Raw genomic sequence first — 18,422 nt, 5'->3', positions numbered from 1 at the left:
TTGTAAAATAAATTTGAGATTTCCATAATGTGCGTTAATTTTTTTGCGCAGTGTATTTTCAAATCCACAATTTTATCATATAGTTATGAATGTATGTTATATTGAATGAAATATTTTTATTTGAGTGATTTTTCCTAATTGTAGAATTTATAATAAACAGAATATTTATTTTTTTCTGTATCTACCTGCTGAAATCCAAGGTTTGGCAACTTTTGCTCTCCTAGTGTCATCGGTTGTTTCACGTCGTTTGGCGCACTTTAAGTTTGTTTTCTGAATTTCTGATATATTAAGGTATTCATTTCAATATATTTTTAGTTAATATGAAACGCTGATTCATTATGGGACATAAAGTGCGTTCTTTGTGGAGAAATTCGCGAATTGAGTGAAATATCGTATCATTGATATGTTTTCATTTCCGCGCGCTTCATGTCAAATTTGATAGTTCATGTTGGGGACAAAATTTGCTTACTGAAAATGTCATATGCTCTCTCTCTACATATGTTTATTACTCTCAGGGCCTGCCAGACTAGAGATTTTCTGATATACCGGTTGATTCATTAAGAATGCCCGATCTCTGAAATGTAGATTCGAGAACTCAACATAGGTCAAATGATTCTGCTCAATATGCCTCTTACAAATATTGACGATTTCCGAGATACTGGGTATTCAAAGTATCAATATGGATTTGGATTTTCGCAGTAATTTCATGCATTTCAATTTTTATTTGAAAATGGGCATAAGTATTGTCAATATAAACTTTACTTTAGCATTACTAATAGAGGGTACCTAATAGTTGCAATTGGTTTTTTTCGATAAATCGAGGCGAATTTTTTTGGCTGAATTTTTTTGTAAAATTTTCAAATTATTTTACTCATAGTTCAGCCGCAAAAAATTGCTTTTTATTACTAGAATAAGTAAGTTTAACTATAACCTCCTATGAGGAATGCTAAATCATAGTCCAAATTGGCAATCCTCATGATGAAAAACGTGCGATTGCTAATTTTAAAATGAAAAAAAAAAAACATACAAAATTTAAGCCTAAAAATTATTTTGAAAATCAAAACCCACATTCAAACTATAAACAACTGATATCTCGAAAACCAGCAATATTTGTTTTGGTATGTTTGTAGAACCATCATATTTTAAGTTATAGAAGCTACAATTGAGAGATTGCTCATTCTTAATGAACCACCTTTTTCATAGTTTTATCAATAAAAAATACTGGACATACTAGACTATTTCAAAAATAATACGTTCAGTGATGAAAAACAATTGAATAATTTTTTGTTAGATTTACCTTCTCTGAATTTTGAGATTCGTTCCTAGTGTTCGAAAATTTCGACCTTACTGCATTCAAGGAAGTCTCACAGTTCTCCAACTGATTGAGGATACTATCCAGGGATTTCCGAAACGTTATTTTGTGGTCTTCATTTTCATTCGTTTCAACTACGCTACTCATTTCATTTGATTCTTTCATATCTTGTGTTTTCTCTTGAAGAGATCGAATCGAACTTGGAACCTGAAATGAATAAATGATGTTCAATTATAATCAACTGAAAACTGTTCTTCACGTTGTTTTCAGGAAACAAGAATTTCCATTTGTAATAAGTGTAGATCAATGATCTAATAATACATAGAGATAGATGCGCCCTTGATTGATGGTGCAATGCAGAGCATCGACTTCAACATAAGGAGGGAAAGGTTGAGACTCTAGAGAGAGATAACACAGAAGTTTGAATTTCAATCAATAATAGAATAGTTCTGGTTAGTTCAATAGGTATACCAATCAAGATTGTTGTGCCTCCGGTCAGCTGATACAAACATCATGCATCTCACTCCTATGTTGCAGTCGATAATTATTGTAGATGGATATATGTATATGATTTGAAAGTCATTGACTGATTCAAACTGATCTGAATGTTTCAGGAATCTCCTAAAATAAAATTCAGAGCCCTTCATTGAATACAGTACCTACAAATACAGTGCAAACGTGCATTGTTCAACATATAACTCCGCATTGTTGAGATCACCTAAGATATCCTCCTCTCTTGAATATTGACTAGTTCATCGAATTGAAATCCGCTCTTTTATGGAAATAGAAATATCACATTTTGTATAACTATTCACAATTAGTGATGGAATACTTTCGGTAGTAGCTGGATATAGAAGATTAGGAGAATTAATTTGGTCTTTTCACGTCCATGAGCCAACATTTCAAATATCGTGTTACAGGGTTAGTACTATTAAAAAAAAATTTTTGACACGTATCTTCTGAAGGTTGGTACTAACTTAAAATTATATGGTTTTAATACTAGCACCGCCATCTGTGTGACTTTTCAATTGGCCGAATATATTCGACTAAATGAACTTGGTAAGCAAATATTTTAAACATCTGCTCTGTTACCTCTTATTTATACATATCCGTAACTTCAACTTATACCTGTTATGTTTGTTTTCTTGAGAAAGTCTAATTTCAATAGTACCCTGTAAATCGGACATATAAGAATGAATTCATTTACAGCATTGATTCTACAATCTGAATTTTTTCATTGTAAAATCTCATGATTTATGCTCCAATCGGGGTACATTAATAACAACCCCAAAAAGTCATATATTCAATACTGGTTCAGAGCCGAATATATTAATTCACCGCAAAATGTGGCAGATAATGAACAGAATGTTTTTGGTTCATCTCCAACCGTCTTGATGAAAAAGAAAACAGTCCTGCCTACATGGCGCCCATGGGGAAAATATTAATCTCATTGATGATGAAAAAATTGCAGGGCAAACTTCCACGACTTCTATATGTCGCTTTTTATTCCGGGAGTGGAGGGCAAGCCGGAAAGGAAATAGATTGTTATTTGATTAAATGCCGGTTGTTCTTGTCCCGAAGAAAAATGAGTGTTTTCTCATCCGGGAACCGACTTTGAAATCCTTCTGTTGGGGAAATCTTTCTTCGGCGAAATATGAGGGGAATACTGAAAATTACAATTTTACGTAAGGTCCGGATGTTTTTCATTTGAGTTGTCCTCTACCGGGCTAAATCAGAAAGTACCTACATGTTTTATTCGTCTGTTGAAATCAAGAGCGTCCTTGGAGACCAAAAGCTTCTTCAAGTCGATTTTTTTATTCTTCTCGAAATTTTTATGATTCTTATGATGCTATCAATATGAAATTTGTCAAGGACAAGCCTCTTATTATTTCTTTTATACAGAGTAAATTGTAAGTAAGAACGAAATTGACAGATTTCTAGGATCATCGGAAAAAAAATCTTGAAAACAAACGGTTTGTTTTCCAGACCTTTTTTTTGGTGAACGATTGATAGTTTAGGAAAATAAGCATTGGTCCAGTACTACACTTTTTGATCTCTTGAAGTCTTCTCGTATCTGCTTCCGTATTTCGAGTAAAAAATTTCACACAATTATCTAGCAATCCTTAGGAAAATCCAAAATTATCATAAAGATCCATTAATAAGCTGTGATGAATGAATTAATTATAAGTCTTACTCACTTATTTACCCAATTAGTAGTTAAGATTAATGAAGATTCGATAAACTGGTATAATACTAAAAAAGTAAGACTACTCCCTCATGTGTCTCGGAATGAAAACGTTTGCGGGTCCATATTTATAGGCCCTTTTTTTCAAGAAGGATGAGGGAAATCTCATTTTTCCTTATACCTCTAATTTAAGAACACCCTGTATATAAGCAAAATTAAACTAGGTGGGAGCGGTTGTCACTGAACTATTGGATATTTTTCCGATATTCTGCTTTTATTTTTTTTGATTCTGATGACGCTACTAATAGGAAAATTTTTATGAAACCGATAGGACATGTGATTATGGAAATAAGGAGTATTTTTCGATATTGTTCATATTCTTGCATTTTCTGCGGTCCATTTCCTATGGTTCTGAAGATGTGATCACCCTGAAATTTTTCAATGGGCTTGAAATTGTTATTTCGTATTAACACCCAAAATCCCGACACTGTCGATTTCGTGATCTCAGAAATAAAAAGTAATTATTCTATATTTCTAGTTAGGCGATCAACATGAAATATTGCAAATTGCAGAAGGCTTGAAATGATCATTTTACATCTAAATATACAGGGTGGCCATTTGAAAACGAAACAGACGAGATTACAGACGAAATAAAGTTTTTCGATAGAAATGCTCGGACAGGTCGATTTCTGTTTTGAGGGGGACAACTTAAGATGTAGGTTACGGACGCATAGCGCTTCAACCCTTGCTGCTACAACCCCCACCCCCAATTTTTGAATAGGGAAGATGGGGTGAGTGATACCTCAATTTAAAGGTATTTTTATACTGATTTCAGCATAGTAATTGTTTTTTCATTTTATGCATTAGTTCTCGAAATATTCATGCGTTAGTTAGTTAGTCATGGTTGTTTTGAAGCTCAAAATGTCGATTTTTCACAAAACACTACAAGTGCCATGAAAACACCACTTCATTTTCAAATACTTAGTTAAGAATATTTCGAGAACTAATGCATAAAATGAAAAAACAATTACTGTGCTGAAATCAGTATAAAAATACCTTTCAAATGAGATATCACTCACCCCATCTTCCCTATTCAAAATTTGGGGGTGAGGGTTGTAGTAGCAAGGGTTGAAGCGCTATGCGTCCGTAACCTACATCTTAAGTTGTCCCCCTCGAAACAGAAATCGACCTGTCCGAGCATTTCTATCGAAAAACTTTATTTCGTCTGTAATCTCGTCTGTTTCGTTTTCAAATGGCCACCCTGTATATCATCATCATGATCGAATCTACAATTTGATATTAATCGGAACACAAACTTAAGTCCATTTGATAGCATGGATGGATTCATTTATAGTAATATAGTAGTAGGTATAGTCATAGCTATAGTAATGAGTTTCATAAACCGAAGTAATTTTTATGATGAATTACTTAATTGCGTAAGAATGGATATTCGAAAAATTTGTCAAATTGCTCAACCAAAAGTGCTTCTTTCTCATGAAAAGAATGTCTTGATATCATTCGAAAAATAAGAAATTCAATCTGCTTTCAATGTTTTTCAGGATTCGGGGGAGTATTTTCCTGAACACAATATAAGAAGTTCACTTATCCTTATCAAGCAGGTTTTTTTCTAAAAGATAGGCACTTAATAGGTGCTTCCATCAAAAACATTTGCGTCCCTGTATATGTATCTTCAGCCAGTGAACTTAGTGAATATTTCAAGAGATTTAGTGCCACCCACACGAATTGCCTGCGATTGCATCCTGTTAGGAATATTCCCTGAAGCTCTAAAATACGAAAGGCAGCACACGTTGAGAGTTATTTCTTATTCGAACAATTTAAAATTTTACTGATCGGCAATGAGTAATCCTCTTTCTGAATAAGTTGAAGGTTCTCAGCATAGGTGCATTGAATGAGAGTACTTCAATTTACCGTTGACAAAATCAAGGTTACTAACATCATTTCTTTCAATTTTTTTTTCAACATTTTGCTATAATTAACTCCAAGATGTGTATTTCTGCCTGCTTATTCATAAAAACTAGATGGTTGAAGTTGAGGAAGTTGAAAGAAAATTGAAGTACTTCTAATAATCGTAATCTAAGTCTTTCTAAATATGAAACCCTCAACTGTCTACTTCATTATTCATTAAAGTTCCTGCAATATTGTTCTTGTTTTTGAGCTATGAAAAAAAAAATGAAAAAGAAGCAAACTTTAACATCATCTGTATCTCGAAAAAAAGGCTTTTCCGGCTCCATGTTTATAGGACTTTTTCCTTGAAGTTATCCAAGGAATCTGTCATTTCTGTTTGAACCTTCAGTTTAGGAACACTCTGCACACAATCATGAAAATAACGAACTAAAACAAAGCCTATCTTTGAAGGTAAAAACGCTCAATCGTTCCCGCGATTCAGAAATTCAATATTGCATTCAAATATAAATGAAACCCCTTGAGGCAGCTTAAAGGAGATTTTGCCTTTTTGTGTCTGAAAGCAATCACGAGAGACTTGGTGCGAGCAGTTTTATATTTCTTCCACAATAAGTGGACCAGCCAACATCGTGACCCTTTCTTCGCGTGAGTGCCTCTCAATGCCACACCATAGAAAATATTTCTGAGGATAGATCGATAACCATGGCATAATATTGAATTGAATTTCATGTCGAATTCGATTTTTATTAATACATTGAGTTGTGCTGAATATGTAGCAATTGTCAGTTTGATTTATTATACATGCACACAATTGATTCCTCAAATCAAACAAATAAAACACTTTTTCCATTTACAATTTTTTCACATTCGGCACAAGTGAAGAGTTATAATGTTTAATGGTTTCATAGTGCAGTTCTTAATCAATGTGAATATAGGACTTCAATGAATTTTATCATTCATTTGGACGAACAATGAAATTTCACCACGTTCAAAGTTAGTATACCAAACAATGATGGTTGATTTTCCTGCAGACCCTGGAAACTCTTCATCAAGCCAAGATTTTGCTTCTTCTGTATTTTTTTCCTTCAACAAGCAATATTTTATCAGCACACGAAATTACTTTTTTCCCATCTTCCTTCAAATAACAAAAGTAGCTACACACACAACACAATATCTCACAAACCAATGGTCGGACTGCTGTCAAATTTTGACACGTATCGTTTGAAGGTTGGTACTAACTAAAAATCATATGGATTTAATACTAGCACCGCCATCTGTGCATCAGACCGGGGACTTTTCAATTGGCCTAGCATATTGAAAATTCATTGCGAAATTGGATGAACATTGTAAATAGGTTGATCTATTTGGTTCTAGCCCTATGTTGTACAAGCAATCCCTACGCGAAGAAACATACTTTCATTCACTGAAAAACATGATTGAAGAATATGAATCTTAAAGCAATCTTTGCACTAAAATTTATTTCATTCATTACTTCATCAGGTGAAAGTTGAGAGGTAAAAACTATTTTGTTCTTGGAACAGCCTGTGTTTTTTACCTGATCCGAATTTGAAAAAAATGTTATATGAAAAAAGTGAAACGCCCCCTATGGGTTAAACTCACAATTGACGTAATACGCATGTTTTTTTCAGGCAACATGCTGTATATTTTACTTTCATTTCATTAGAAATCTTATTGATCTCATTCTTCGAATTGAAATAGAGTAATTTTTCATAATCCTATCATAATAACATTTTATACATGGTGGCTCAACGAAAATTTGACCTTACCAGAACACAAAAACGAAGAATTTTCGAAGATTTAAAAAACCGCAGGTCAACTTCTGCTTTGAGGGGGCAAATTTCCATCATGAGTTTGTTCCGAAAAAACCATCCCCATGAATGTGCAGAAAATAGAGCAGAGATGTCAAGTGTTGGTTGATTTGAAAGTTATTTCACTATTCACGAAATAATGTAATATTGAACTACCGTCAATAGGTGAAGTATAACTGCCCAAACTCAAGAACATTGAAGTCTTGAAGAATCCAAAAATAATTTTCAAGTTTTGTATCAGGAAGAAAGAATTGTAGATATTGTTCCGAAAAAAATACTTGTAGCAACAATCTCAATTTTTTTTTTTTTTTGAATAGGAAGGAGATGGTTGATGTGTTTTAGTTAAAAAGCGTTTTTCGTTCTTTAAACATCCCCAGTTCAAATAATAATAATACTACCCAACAAACATCACTGATATTATTCATATAAACCAAATAACATTGTCTGGAATAATTAAGAAACTATCTGCAGCTAACATTGCTTCCTTGTATAATGAGTTTTTCAACATGTCAACCTCAATTACTCATGTAACTTTATGTCAACACTAATAATAGTTATTTATGCAACAAGTGCAATAAACAATTTTTGCACGAGTTGCATACAACATTTTTTCTACGTTCATGCAAAAAGCAAAAAATGATTTATTGAGGTGCGGCACTAGGTGTAGGAAAATGAAAAGCGCAACTTGAATACTTTATTATTAATATCGATTTGCATTGAAACAGGAACTAATACGTTACGAACAATTTAACTCAAACTTTATTTTTACCCTCAATGTTGAAAGTGAATGATCAATTGGTGCAATTTTCAATATGAATATTTCGTAGTGAAGTACTTTTTAAATCCACTTCTTGATTTGTTACTGCTGTAAACGTACTAGTACTTGGTAACTGTACATCGTTATTTCCTTCAGGCTGAAATATTTGTTTGTCATTATGACAGCACGTTGAAGTAGAATGACAGATGAGTGCAATAATAACTTTATTGCACTAGTGCAATAAAGAACTTCTTTTTCCACTAAATATAGTTCAATAAAGTTTTGCTTTTTGCATGAATGTAGAAAAACATAATTATCGAGTGCTTTCAGAAGAATTTCCTGAAAGAGTAAAACTGGTTTTTCAACTCAAGCTATTTTCATTAGCGGGATTCAAGAAAGACGGGGGTTCTTATGGCTATTAATCTTAGAATGCCCTTTTGGTATGTCCAATAACTTTCCCCATACCTAACCAATCTTGCTGGGACGTGAATAGAAATCACTATGTAACTCTGAAGTTATCTTCAATAAAAACTTCAAATGTAATCTAAGTGATAAATTGAAACAAAACATCGTTGCATTTTTTTTCCAAGAATTTTCCTCAACCTGTATCGCATTCTCCCCGAACAAATGTGTCACTCCCGGTCCCAGTTGATTCTCTCAATGAGCCCCTAGGCCAATTCCCTTTCCGCGGTTTTCCGGTGGACAATAAATAATGAAGACAATAGACCGGCTACGGACGACCGTGTTCCGTCCGAGGCGCCCCGACGCTACCGAAACATCTTGTCGAAATGAAATACGAGAGGACATGAACGAGCCTCCGGTGGACCACAATGGTGCAGTTGATTCTGATGAACGCCGTAGGTTTATGCCGGCATTAGTGGACCCCCGATTATATCGTGAAAGGAGATTTGAACTACAATAGATCGAAGTTGATTATCCGGGAGGCTTGTTGCTCCAACTACAAGTTGTTCAAGGTCAGGTGTTCAGAGGTATAAAAGCTCCATTAGAAAGAATGGTATAGCGGGTGTTATATGAATGGTTGGCTATAGGCAAGTGGAGAATGCAGGTCATTCTGATCTTTGAAGGATGTAGTTTGTTGTGTCTTTTCGGAGCTACAGAGTGATTCTGATAGCCATATTTTCGAAATACTTGGTCAGATTTTGTTTAAATTTTGTGTCAATTGTTCACTTTATACAACCCTTCAAAACAAGGCCGGGTAAAAAAATCTTGTGGTGTGATAGTGATAGGTAGGTAATCTGGTAATCATTCTTCGATCATATACAGTGTCTTGTAGATGTGGAAAATCAGATATAGTATATCCAAAGTCACCTGAACTAGTCCATGAATAGACTTGGCCAGATGTCCCTTTGAAGTGGATACCGCGATCTGCTAAATACCGGGATTCATTTGAAAGTATTTTTAGGCAATAAATCCAATGGCCCCAAAGGAATTTCTGGAAACTTAGACAACCTTATATAATCAAAATATTCTGGCTATCTCCAAGTAACTATGGATATACTATACTTACGCATTATTCATAGGCGTCGAAGAAATCCGGGAATAAATTGAAATACCTACAGCGACAAAAGCATGAGGTAACTGAACTAGACACTTCCCTGGACATACATTTTGTTATATTCAATTTGACTTTTCCGCAAGAGCAGGCGCGTGTATTAATATTATTATGAATTTATTCCTGATAAAAATTTCTGAAAAAGAAAGAAAATCAGTGAATATAACTTTAGAAAGAAACGATTAGCAATAACGCTTTTTCAGCTGGTTGCCGAAAAATTCCTTGCTTCAGGCACCAAAATTACTCGCGCCGGCCATGCTTAAAAAAGTTTAATGTAATTTCAATATTTTCAGGACTGTACTCATATTAGTGTTTTGTTTTAGACTCCGAAATATATGTTTTCGAATGGCTTGAGAGGAATGTCGTTTCAGTGAGGAGAACCACGCTGCTTTCCTTGCCAAGGCATAATAAACTACACTTTTCACTATCTCAAACGAGAATAAACCAACAACTTCGATTTTTTGAATTGTGGGAAATCTGATGTGAAAAACCACATTTGACCGTTATTTAGAATTAAAGTCCTCAGGGAAATTCCAAGCAGAGCACTATATGCACCTTCAGAAATATCACTGTACTTGTCTCACTTTGACTACCACTACTGCAATATCAATTATTAGCTTCAAAATAGTATATAACAATTAAGGCAATTTTTAGGCTGATTGGCTCACTCGCTGGCTTGGTAAAATTGTGAAATACATCAATAGGAATATCATGTGGAAAGTCTAAAGAGGGTAATTGTTCATGAACAAAGTATAAAAGGATAAGGACAGTTCCTCACAGAGAAGTGCTAACCGTAGACACGCCTTTCGGGCTTTGGGCCCTCATCAGTACGGTGAAAAAGTATTAGGATGAGCAACACTTGAAAAAAATAACAAACAAACAGAGTCAACAACAGAAGCCAGCCCGCCAGCCGTCCATGTGTGGTTTCAGCAGGAAGACCCAATGGGTTTTCGGAAAACAACCAACATCACCACGTCAGAAACTTTAGCTACCTGCGTGACATCCGAGTCCATGTATTACATGTGGAAAGGCTAACGAGGGTAATTTCATTATTCAGTTGGTTGATTCACTATTCGTCTTATTAGATAACAATTTGAAAGTGTTTTTTTTTTAGACAATGGAGGGTACCAGTACCAGGTACTAGGGCGTATTTCAAATTTGTCTATTGATTATACGATGAATGTGGGTCCATTAACTTTGAGCGAGTCGCTTTCGTGTCATTTTCTAAGGTGCGGCTTCTCTCTGGGAATTGCGGTGATTCATTCCGAGATCACTGATAAAATCATCAGTATGGCACACACTGATGCCTACCAATGACTTTGCAATTCCATAGTGAAGTATGGTGCCTTTGCCATAATGCGGAGGCATCTATCCCCAGCTGTGCCGATTTAGGAAGTGATGCGAAAACCCCGACGCCATCTCGGTCAAGCACAGAGTCCCCACAAACTTATGCTGTTGTCCATTAATTCTTCCTATATTTTTTCAGTATTCACAAATAAGCACTGATTTTGATGAAACATTTTAACAATAAATGGTACGAGTTACTTCAGTAGACAAATATAGTACAAATAACATAAGGAATATAAAAAAAATAAGACACTGTGTTATCATTTCAAATGAAAAACCCTATAAATATTTGAAATTTCGTGAAATCGAAAGATCACTGTAAAGGGAAATATGTATATAGTTTCATAGCTAAGCAAATCGAATAAAAAAGTTATATTATCAGTTGCCTATTATTAAGCTAATCATTCTTGAGCAAATACTATAAGTGTGTGAGTCGAATTCGTCTAAGAAAATGTAACTTTACCCTCGGTATCAAAAACTTCGACATCTCCTTGATTTGCATTTTGTGCTTATCGCTCAATTTTTCAACCTCATCCTCGTCCAGCGTTGCCGCAATCCTCCCTATAGTATCCAATTCATTGATGTCTGAGTAACCAGTGGCGTCCCCTTCGGAATTCATTTTCTTGACCTCACCATCGCACTCTACAATAATGCCATGACTCTTAGGTTTGATTGAGTCAGCACCATGGCTATACTGCGTCAGCCTGGCATCTTGGGACCTGCTGTAGCTTGGAGGAAACTGAGCTCGAAAGTGTGGTCTTTGATTATCCCTACCTTGATAATTTGTGGCTACTTCTGAAGAAGAACACATGTTTCTTTTAGGCACGATAGTAGTTGGCTGTCCTGTAGGTCTGAAATTTCCAGAAATATCAGATTTTTTTCACAAAAGCCAGTTATATAAAGGTCACATTTTTAATTCTGTAGGTATGCAACAGATGAAATTCGATTAAACAAACTAATGAATATAATGCTGAAGGCTTTCACATCTGGATTATTCGAGAGAAATGAAAAATTCCGTGATTTTTAGCGCTGGTCTAGTTGGTTCTTTCCCTGATATTTTGCTTACATCTATGGTACGCATCATCAGAAGTTTCTAGGTAGTGAGCACCATAAACTCACCAACATATGACCTGTCTAAAGTCCTAACATCAATGCTAATGTAGGGAATTCGAAAAGATAGTTCAAAGAGTTCGCCCATTTCTACAAGAAAGTGAAACACATCAAACTGGAGTCACATGACCTACTTGTGAGCATCTATATTGTGTCACTTTCCACACTAGTTTCTATCAAAGAATCTCTAGACTATATACCAGAATTATTTTCAAAACACATAATACAACTCTTTAAGTTTGCCTAACATCCAGCTTTTTTCAGTAGAAGGATGACAATTGAATGGAGTTGCTATGAGTGATCTCTTATCCCCATCCATCGCAAATATCTTCATGGAAATAGGTCAAATGAAGCTTTCAAATAGGCTGAGATATGTGGATGATACCTTTGTCATCTGCTCTCACGGTGAAGATCGTGCAAAAGTATTTTCAAATCCTTTCACCTATACACCCGAACATTCAATTCACCAGGGAAATTTAAAAATATCGCGGTCTACCATTTCTAGACGTCTAAGTACCAAAAAACTCCGAAGGGAATTGGGACACAGGGTCTACAGAAAACCAACTGACAAAGGTAGATATCTGCACTAAGATTTTAACCACCATCCACAATGAAAACGAGAAATGATCATGACACGTGTAAAACGAGTCCGACGTAGTTAGCCAAAATAAGACCAGAAGGGATAGAATCACCTGCGACAAGCCTTGTTTTTCAATGGTTGTATTCGGAAAGGAAGCAATAAGATCACAACGTAAGTCATAAGAAAACAGAGTCCCAAAAATAAATTCCAATGGAGAAACAAACTTGGTATTCATACTATCAGTGACCGACAAAATTGAAAAAGTTCTTAAAAGGTATAACATAAAACCAATTTACAAGCCAACACAAAAACTGGGACAACTCTTAAGAAGTGCTAAAAATGAAATCGATCCACTTTTTGAAACGAGCGTATACAGGATTCCTTGTGATTGTAAAAAAGTTACATTAGGAGAACAAAAAAGGACATTTGAACCCGGATCCAGGAGTATGATCGGCGTTGTCGATTAAAAAAACAGATAAGGCCAAAGTCGACGAACATGCCCTTACTGATTCACTGATAGACACAACATCTTATTCTTGAGAACAGAGCTACACTACCCACAAATGAATACGATAGCCATCGAAGCATTTGAATATAATCAATAGAAAAGAAGAAATACCATCTTAGAAATGGAGAGGATGAACCCTATAGGTCTCCCCTTTGCAAAAGAGTGTATATATCGCATCTGGAGAGAATAGTCATTCATATCGGAGAAATCCAGCGTCAAGTTGCGACCTAGAAACCTCATAAGATGCTTACCGTAGTAGAGAGCGAAACGTCAGGTTGAAACCGACTAGACCACTGCCTTTAAACGGTGGTCTAGTCCTATGAAATTCTGTCAAACTGATGAATTCCAGTATTTCATTTTTCATGGAAGAGTACGTCCCGAATTTCGTTTCTACTCAGTATATAGGAAATCTCGGCGGCATCTTATTAGATATGTTATAATTCTACTGGAAAATATGACATCCTACGTGCCAGTACACAATTTCAACTATAACGAGTTCTGAAGGTGCAATATTTCATTTTGTTTTGCATTAGGGACAAATGAAATTATATGCCATGTGGAATATCTGTATTCAGCTCCGTTTCCGCCAAATGAGAATAGAAGCTTGAATTTAGTTCAAAGAAGAAGGCTTTGGAATTGTGTACCTACTCTCAGTTCATTTAATTTATGAATTGGATAAATTTTATTTGTAGAATATCAAGATAAATAAGATGATATAAGATTATTTCTTGAGACAAAAACTCTGCTAATTGGTCAATGATTCCTAGTACTTAGCTCTCAAGAAGTTATCATTTCATAATACGTTATTTTCAGTTACTGTTTTATCCCCAGAATTTCTAACTGAAATTCCTATGGAACCTCTAATGTCATAACCCGAATAGCCGAGTGGAATTCGAGCAATTAAAACATTAAATATCAGGATCACGTGTATTTTACGTTTGTGTTGAGCAAATACATTCGACAGCGATTTACAGTCGAGTTCGCTTAAAACGAGATCGATGGAGAAAAATGAACTGATCGTTATAAATAATGCAAGCGCTCGTTTAAAAAAAACAGATGAGTTCGGGTATTTCGTAGATGCTCTCACATTTCACTCCTCTACTAAGCAATAACTATTAGCTGAAGAATAAGGTGAAAGAATTTTGTAATTAAAACACGTCATATTAGGATTATATCAATACCACTGTTCGATATCAATATTTCAAGCAAAGTAGCTTTTGGGTGAATTTATTATTAAGGAATGATTTTGCTCTAATATTTTTTATATTATAGTTATAATAATTTCTCTTGTCTCATCTTCAAACTCATTCAGTTCCGAGTAGGATATATCGTTTCCATCTCATTTAACATTTGGGATGCAGATAAATATTTCCATATTTCATCGTTATCTTCATCTGAGGTTCCGTTGTTTTTTTCTGGGTTTGATCATTTGTTTTCACAAGTAGGGCGATTTCATGGTCCGATAGATGTTCACGCAATCCCAAAGACTCATGCAGACTTAATGGTATCTAAATTTTTCGGTGGTAATATGGCAGTTGATCAGGTGCTTTCTGTTTACCAAATCAAGTAAGTTTAATTGATTTGGTAAACAGTCGCTCAATTGATTTCCTCTTTGTCATTGTCATTTCATTGTGCCGAAGGAATTTCATCACTTCCTTCATATTCAACAATATAGGAATAAGCAATTACTTATGAATGTAGAAGAAATAAGATTCTACGCCCTATATACATAGGATCTAGATGAGAAAATTCAAATTATTCGTCATTTTCTAAATGATATACTTTTTTTTTAATCAGATATTTTCAAACATGCTATAATTCCCTGGTCCATAGTTTGTAAAATTGCGGTTGTATTCGGAAAAAAAAACATTAATTTTATAGGTACTCTTCAGATTTTCAACGTGTGAATCCGCAGGACAATTTTCGACAGGGAAGATATATTTTTCATCTTTCATGTAAATCAAGATCCCATTTTCAAATTTCAGTCTCAAACATTTCGGTTGTGATCGATGACTTCTTATTTTATGTATAATTAACAGGCAAATGTTGATAAGACTTAAAACATCTAATTGTTCTCTTAATTCACTAATAATTTTTTTTTAACTCACCAGACATGTTAGCGCAAACTGCCTAGACTGTAATTCTGTCTTTATTTCTTTAACCTTCCTTACATCTTTCGTTTTGAAACAGAGTATGATTTGGCATGAGTTTGAAGACATTCTAGTCTGTCCAACTTCGAAAATGTCATCACTAGATTTTTTTTTTATGATGTCGGGCCCAATACGACGCAACCAATCTTTTTTATACTCAATAGAAGTGCTCGCATCTCCTCCATACTTTGATTAAAAGTTAAAAGTCCTTTTGAAGCGATCCATCTAGCTTTGATCAAACTGATGGGCACGTTGGAAAAAAATTGCCAGATGAATCATATTTCACCATAACAAAGCGAGCTCTCCCAATTCGACCCGAACAATTGGATTTCTGAGTAATCAAAACATCAAATTGATGGATAATCGGTCTTATCGTCCTGAATTAACACTCAATTACTTCTTCTTGTTTCCTCATAATTTACGTGGCAAGCATTTTTTAATGCCACGATAAGACGTTGTTATTAAAAAATTCATGTATGGAAATTACTTCATTTGGAGTAGACAAACTGATTCAAACGTATTGAAAAATGTATTAAAATTGAATATATTGAGTACAAAAAAGCCGTTCGAATGATATCTAAAGTTTTTCATCCTATCCATTACTGACATATAAAAGGCAGCCCTCTTACAACTCTATGTTTTTAGGTGTGGACGACATAAAATGAATTTCTGTTGACTGACTAGTTTTTGTTCTGACCTTAATTGATATCTTTTAGCTATATCCTCAGGAATTACTTCTTTCGGTTCTACTGAGATTGTGGGTGAGCTTCTAAACTGCATTCCTATGTCATTATTTCCTGATCTAGGCCTGGTTTGACTTCTTGCTGAACCACTACGACGAGGAGCGACGCAAGACGGTTGTTGATGTAACGGAGTACAGCTCTGCATTGGATTGCTTTCACGTTTGATCTTCAAATGAGGTGGAGGACGTGCTTTGAATTCATAAACATACCTGCAACATTGGTAGAATTATTGATCTAACAGTTTTTTTGAAAATGTGTATTTAAAGAAAAGAAATGTTATTCTAGAAATCTTAATTGAGAAAATAGGTTTGAATTGTGCATTATTTCGTCAAGATAGCCAGCTTCGATCCTTACATATTTTCGATATCTCGATAAATATTACAATACTGGACTACCGAAAACAATTCTTATTGGACTAACGGGTGTTTTTTTTCGAGGTATATAACTTTAAGTTGGCATTACTGTTCAAGATTTAACAGCTGTCGAGTGATTTATTCTCAATTTGGTTTGGCAATTCATCACGAATAGACAAACGATCATCAAGTAAGGCGTAGATTCGTCGATTGGTCCCAAAATGAGATTGCCGTTGTTCCCGATTTTCATAAGCGAAATTTGTTTAGCGATGAAGCGCACTTCTGGTTAAATGGCTACGTCAACAAACAAAACTGCCGCATTTGGAGTGAAGCTAATCCTCAAGTGTATGTCGAAACACCGTTACATCCAGAAAAACTGACTGTTTGGTGCGCTTCATGGGCTGGTGGAATCATTGGTCCGTACTTCTTCAAAAACGATGATGGCCAGAACGTTACAGTCAATGGTGATCGGTATAGAGCCATGATTACTAACTTTTTCATTCCTGAATTGAACAACCATGATGTCCAGGAGCTGTGGTTCCAACAAGACGGCGCAACATGCACTATATATGCACCATATATTGCCAGGCTCGAGAGAATACAGAATAGATTCTTAAAGTTTATTTCTTTCAAGTACAATTTTCGTTTCACACCTTGAAATCCCGAAAACTATAATCTTCGTTTGATTCAATTTGGTTTCATTTCGCTAGAAAATAGAAGAAAAATCAGTGATGTCCTTTTTCTATATAAGCTCCTTAATAATATCTATAATTCCACTGACCTCCTTTCCTCCATAACTCTCCATGTTCCGTGCCGTCCCCTCAGAAATAGCGAATTGTTCCACATTCCCTTTCGCAACACTAATAGCGCGATGAATTCACCTCTCTGCAGGATGATGCGATGCTGTAATTTTTTAGGTGATACAGAAAGTCAGAATTCAATCAAGCAGAGACTCGAAAGGATGTATTTGTATCAGTGAGATTTTTTTTTTGTGATCATATTCATTGTTGTTTCAATATATATCATTGTTCTTTTGTTATTATTGTCTCACTATATTTTGGTTTTCCTTTTTTATTCATACTGTTTCATTATATATGTGCATCTATATATTTTTGTTTTGCAATTAAGTCATTAAGCAATTAAGCACACTTTGAGTTTCCAAATATTGGATACTGTGTTGGGTGGTCATCACCTGTATGTATTCCTGTTTATATAAATGAATAAATAAATAAACATGTCACACAGCTCGAGCCACAATCGATTTATTGAAAGACACGTTTGGTGACCGCCTAATTTCACGTTTTGGACCTGTGAATTGGCCTCCAAGATCTTGTGATTTAACACCGCTAGACTACTTTCTGTGAGGCTATGTAAAGTCTTTGGTCTATGCGGATGAGCCACAAACTCTTGACCATTTGGAAAACAACATTCGCCGTGTTATTGCCGATATACGGCCACAAATGTTGGAAAAAGTCATCGAAAATTGGACATCCAGATTGGACTACATCCGAACCAGCCGAGGCAGTCATATGCCAGAAATCATATTTAAAATGTAATGCCACAAGATTATCTTGCGGATAAATAAAATTCATGTCAATCGAATAATCCATCGTTGTTTAATTGCAATTTAAAGTTCTATAGCTCTAAAAAAAACACCCTTTATAATTCTTTCACTGTTCAGAATGGTAAGTAATAATAAATAAAGGTCCAGGTCACTAAAGTATACTGTTACATATGAAATGTTGAATTAGTAACATCATTTGATTGAAGTCCATTCTGAATTTTATTTTGAATATGAAATCAGATGAATGTGTGCTTTTGAAGTGGACGAATGTCGAATAAGCAGTTTCATGCTTTGCCAGGTTTTTCTCATCTGATTGTGGATTCAGGTGTGATGTGGATCCAAATCGAGAACCGCAGTGCTGGTGCACAAATTGATAATATTGTTAAACGCAAATCCGCAAATACTAGACCAGAATATCCTATCCCACCTGACCTATTCTCAGATATCAACGCTTTGGGTCGATATCCCTTCGGTTTACCGTTTCAAAA

At 35.0% G+C, this 18,422-nt stretch overlaps 1 protein-coding gene across 3 annotated transcripts in view; it reads right to left on the bottom strand.

Annotated features, from left to right (window-relative positions):
- Positions 1 to 18,422, bottom strand: part of LOC123681177 — a 61,414-nt gene that overhangs the window by 15,413 nt on the left and 27,579 nt on the right. For all 3 annotated transcript variants that reach the window (XM_045619415.1, XM_045619416.1, XM_045619418.1), the window contains exons 3-5: positions 15,972 to 16,226; positions 11,390 to 11,777; positions 1,298 to 1,519 (exon numbers count right to left, since the gene is read on the bottom strand). In XM_045619415.1, the coding sequence (XP_045475371.1) occupies positions 1,298 to 1,519; positions 11,390 to 11,777; positions 15,972 to 16,226 (865 nt within the window). The remainder of the gene's footprint in view (positions 1 to 1,297; positions 1,520 to 11,389; positions 11,778 to 15,971; positions 16,227 to 18,422) is intronic.

This window comes from Harmonia axyridis, chromosome 5 (genome assembly GCF_914767665.1).
Source record: "Harmonia axyridis chromosome 5, icHarAxyr1.1, whole genome shotgun sequence".
In the NCBI taxonomy this organism is placed as follows: Eukaryota; Metazoa; Arthropoda; class Insecta; order Coleoptera; family Coccinellidae; genus Harmonia; species Harmonia axyridis.
This window is presented reverse-complemented; position numbering and strand designations above follow the sequence as displayed.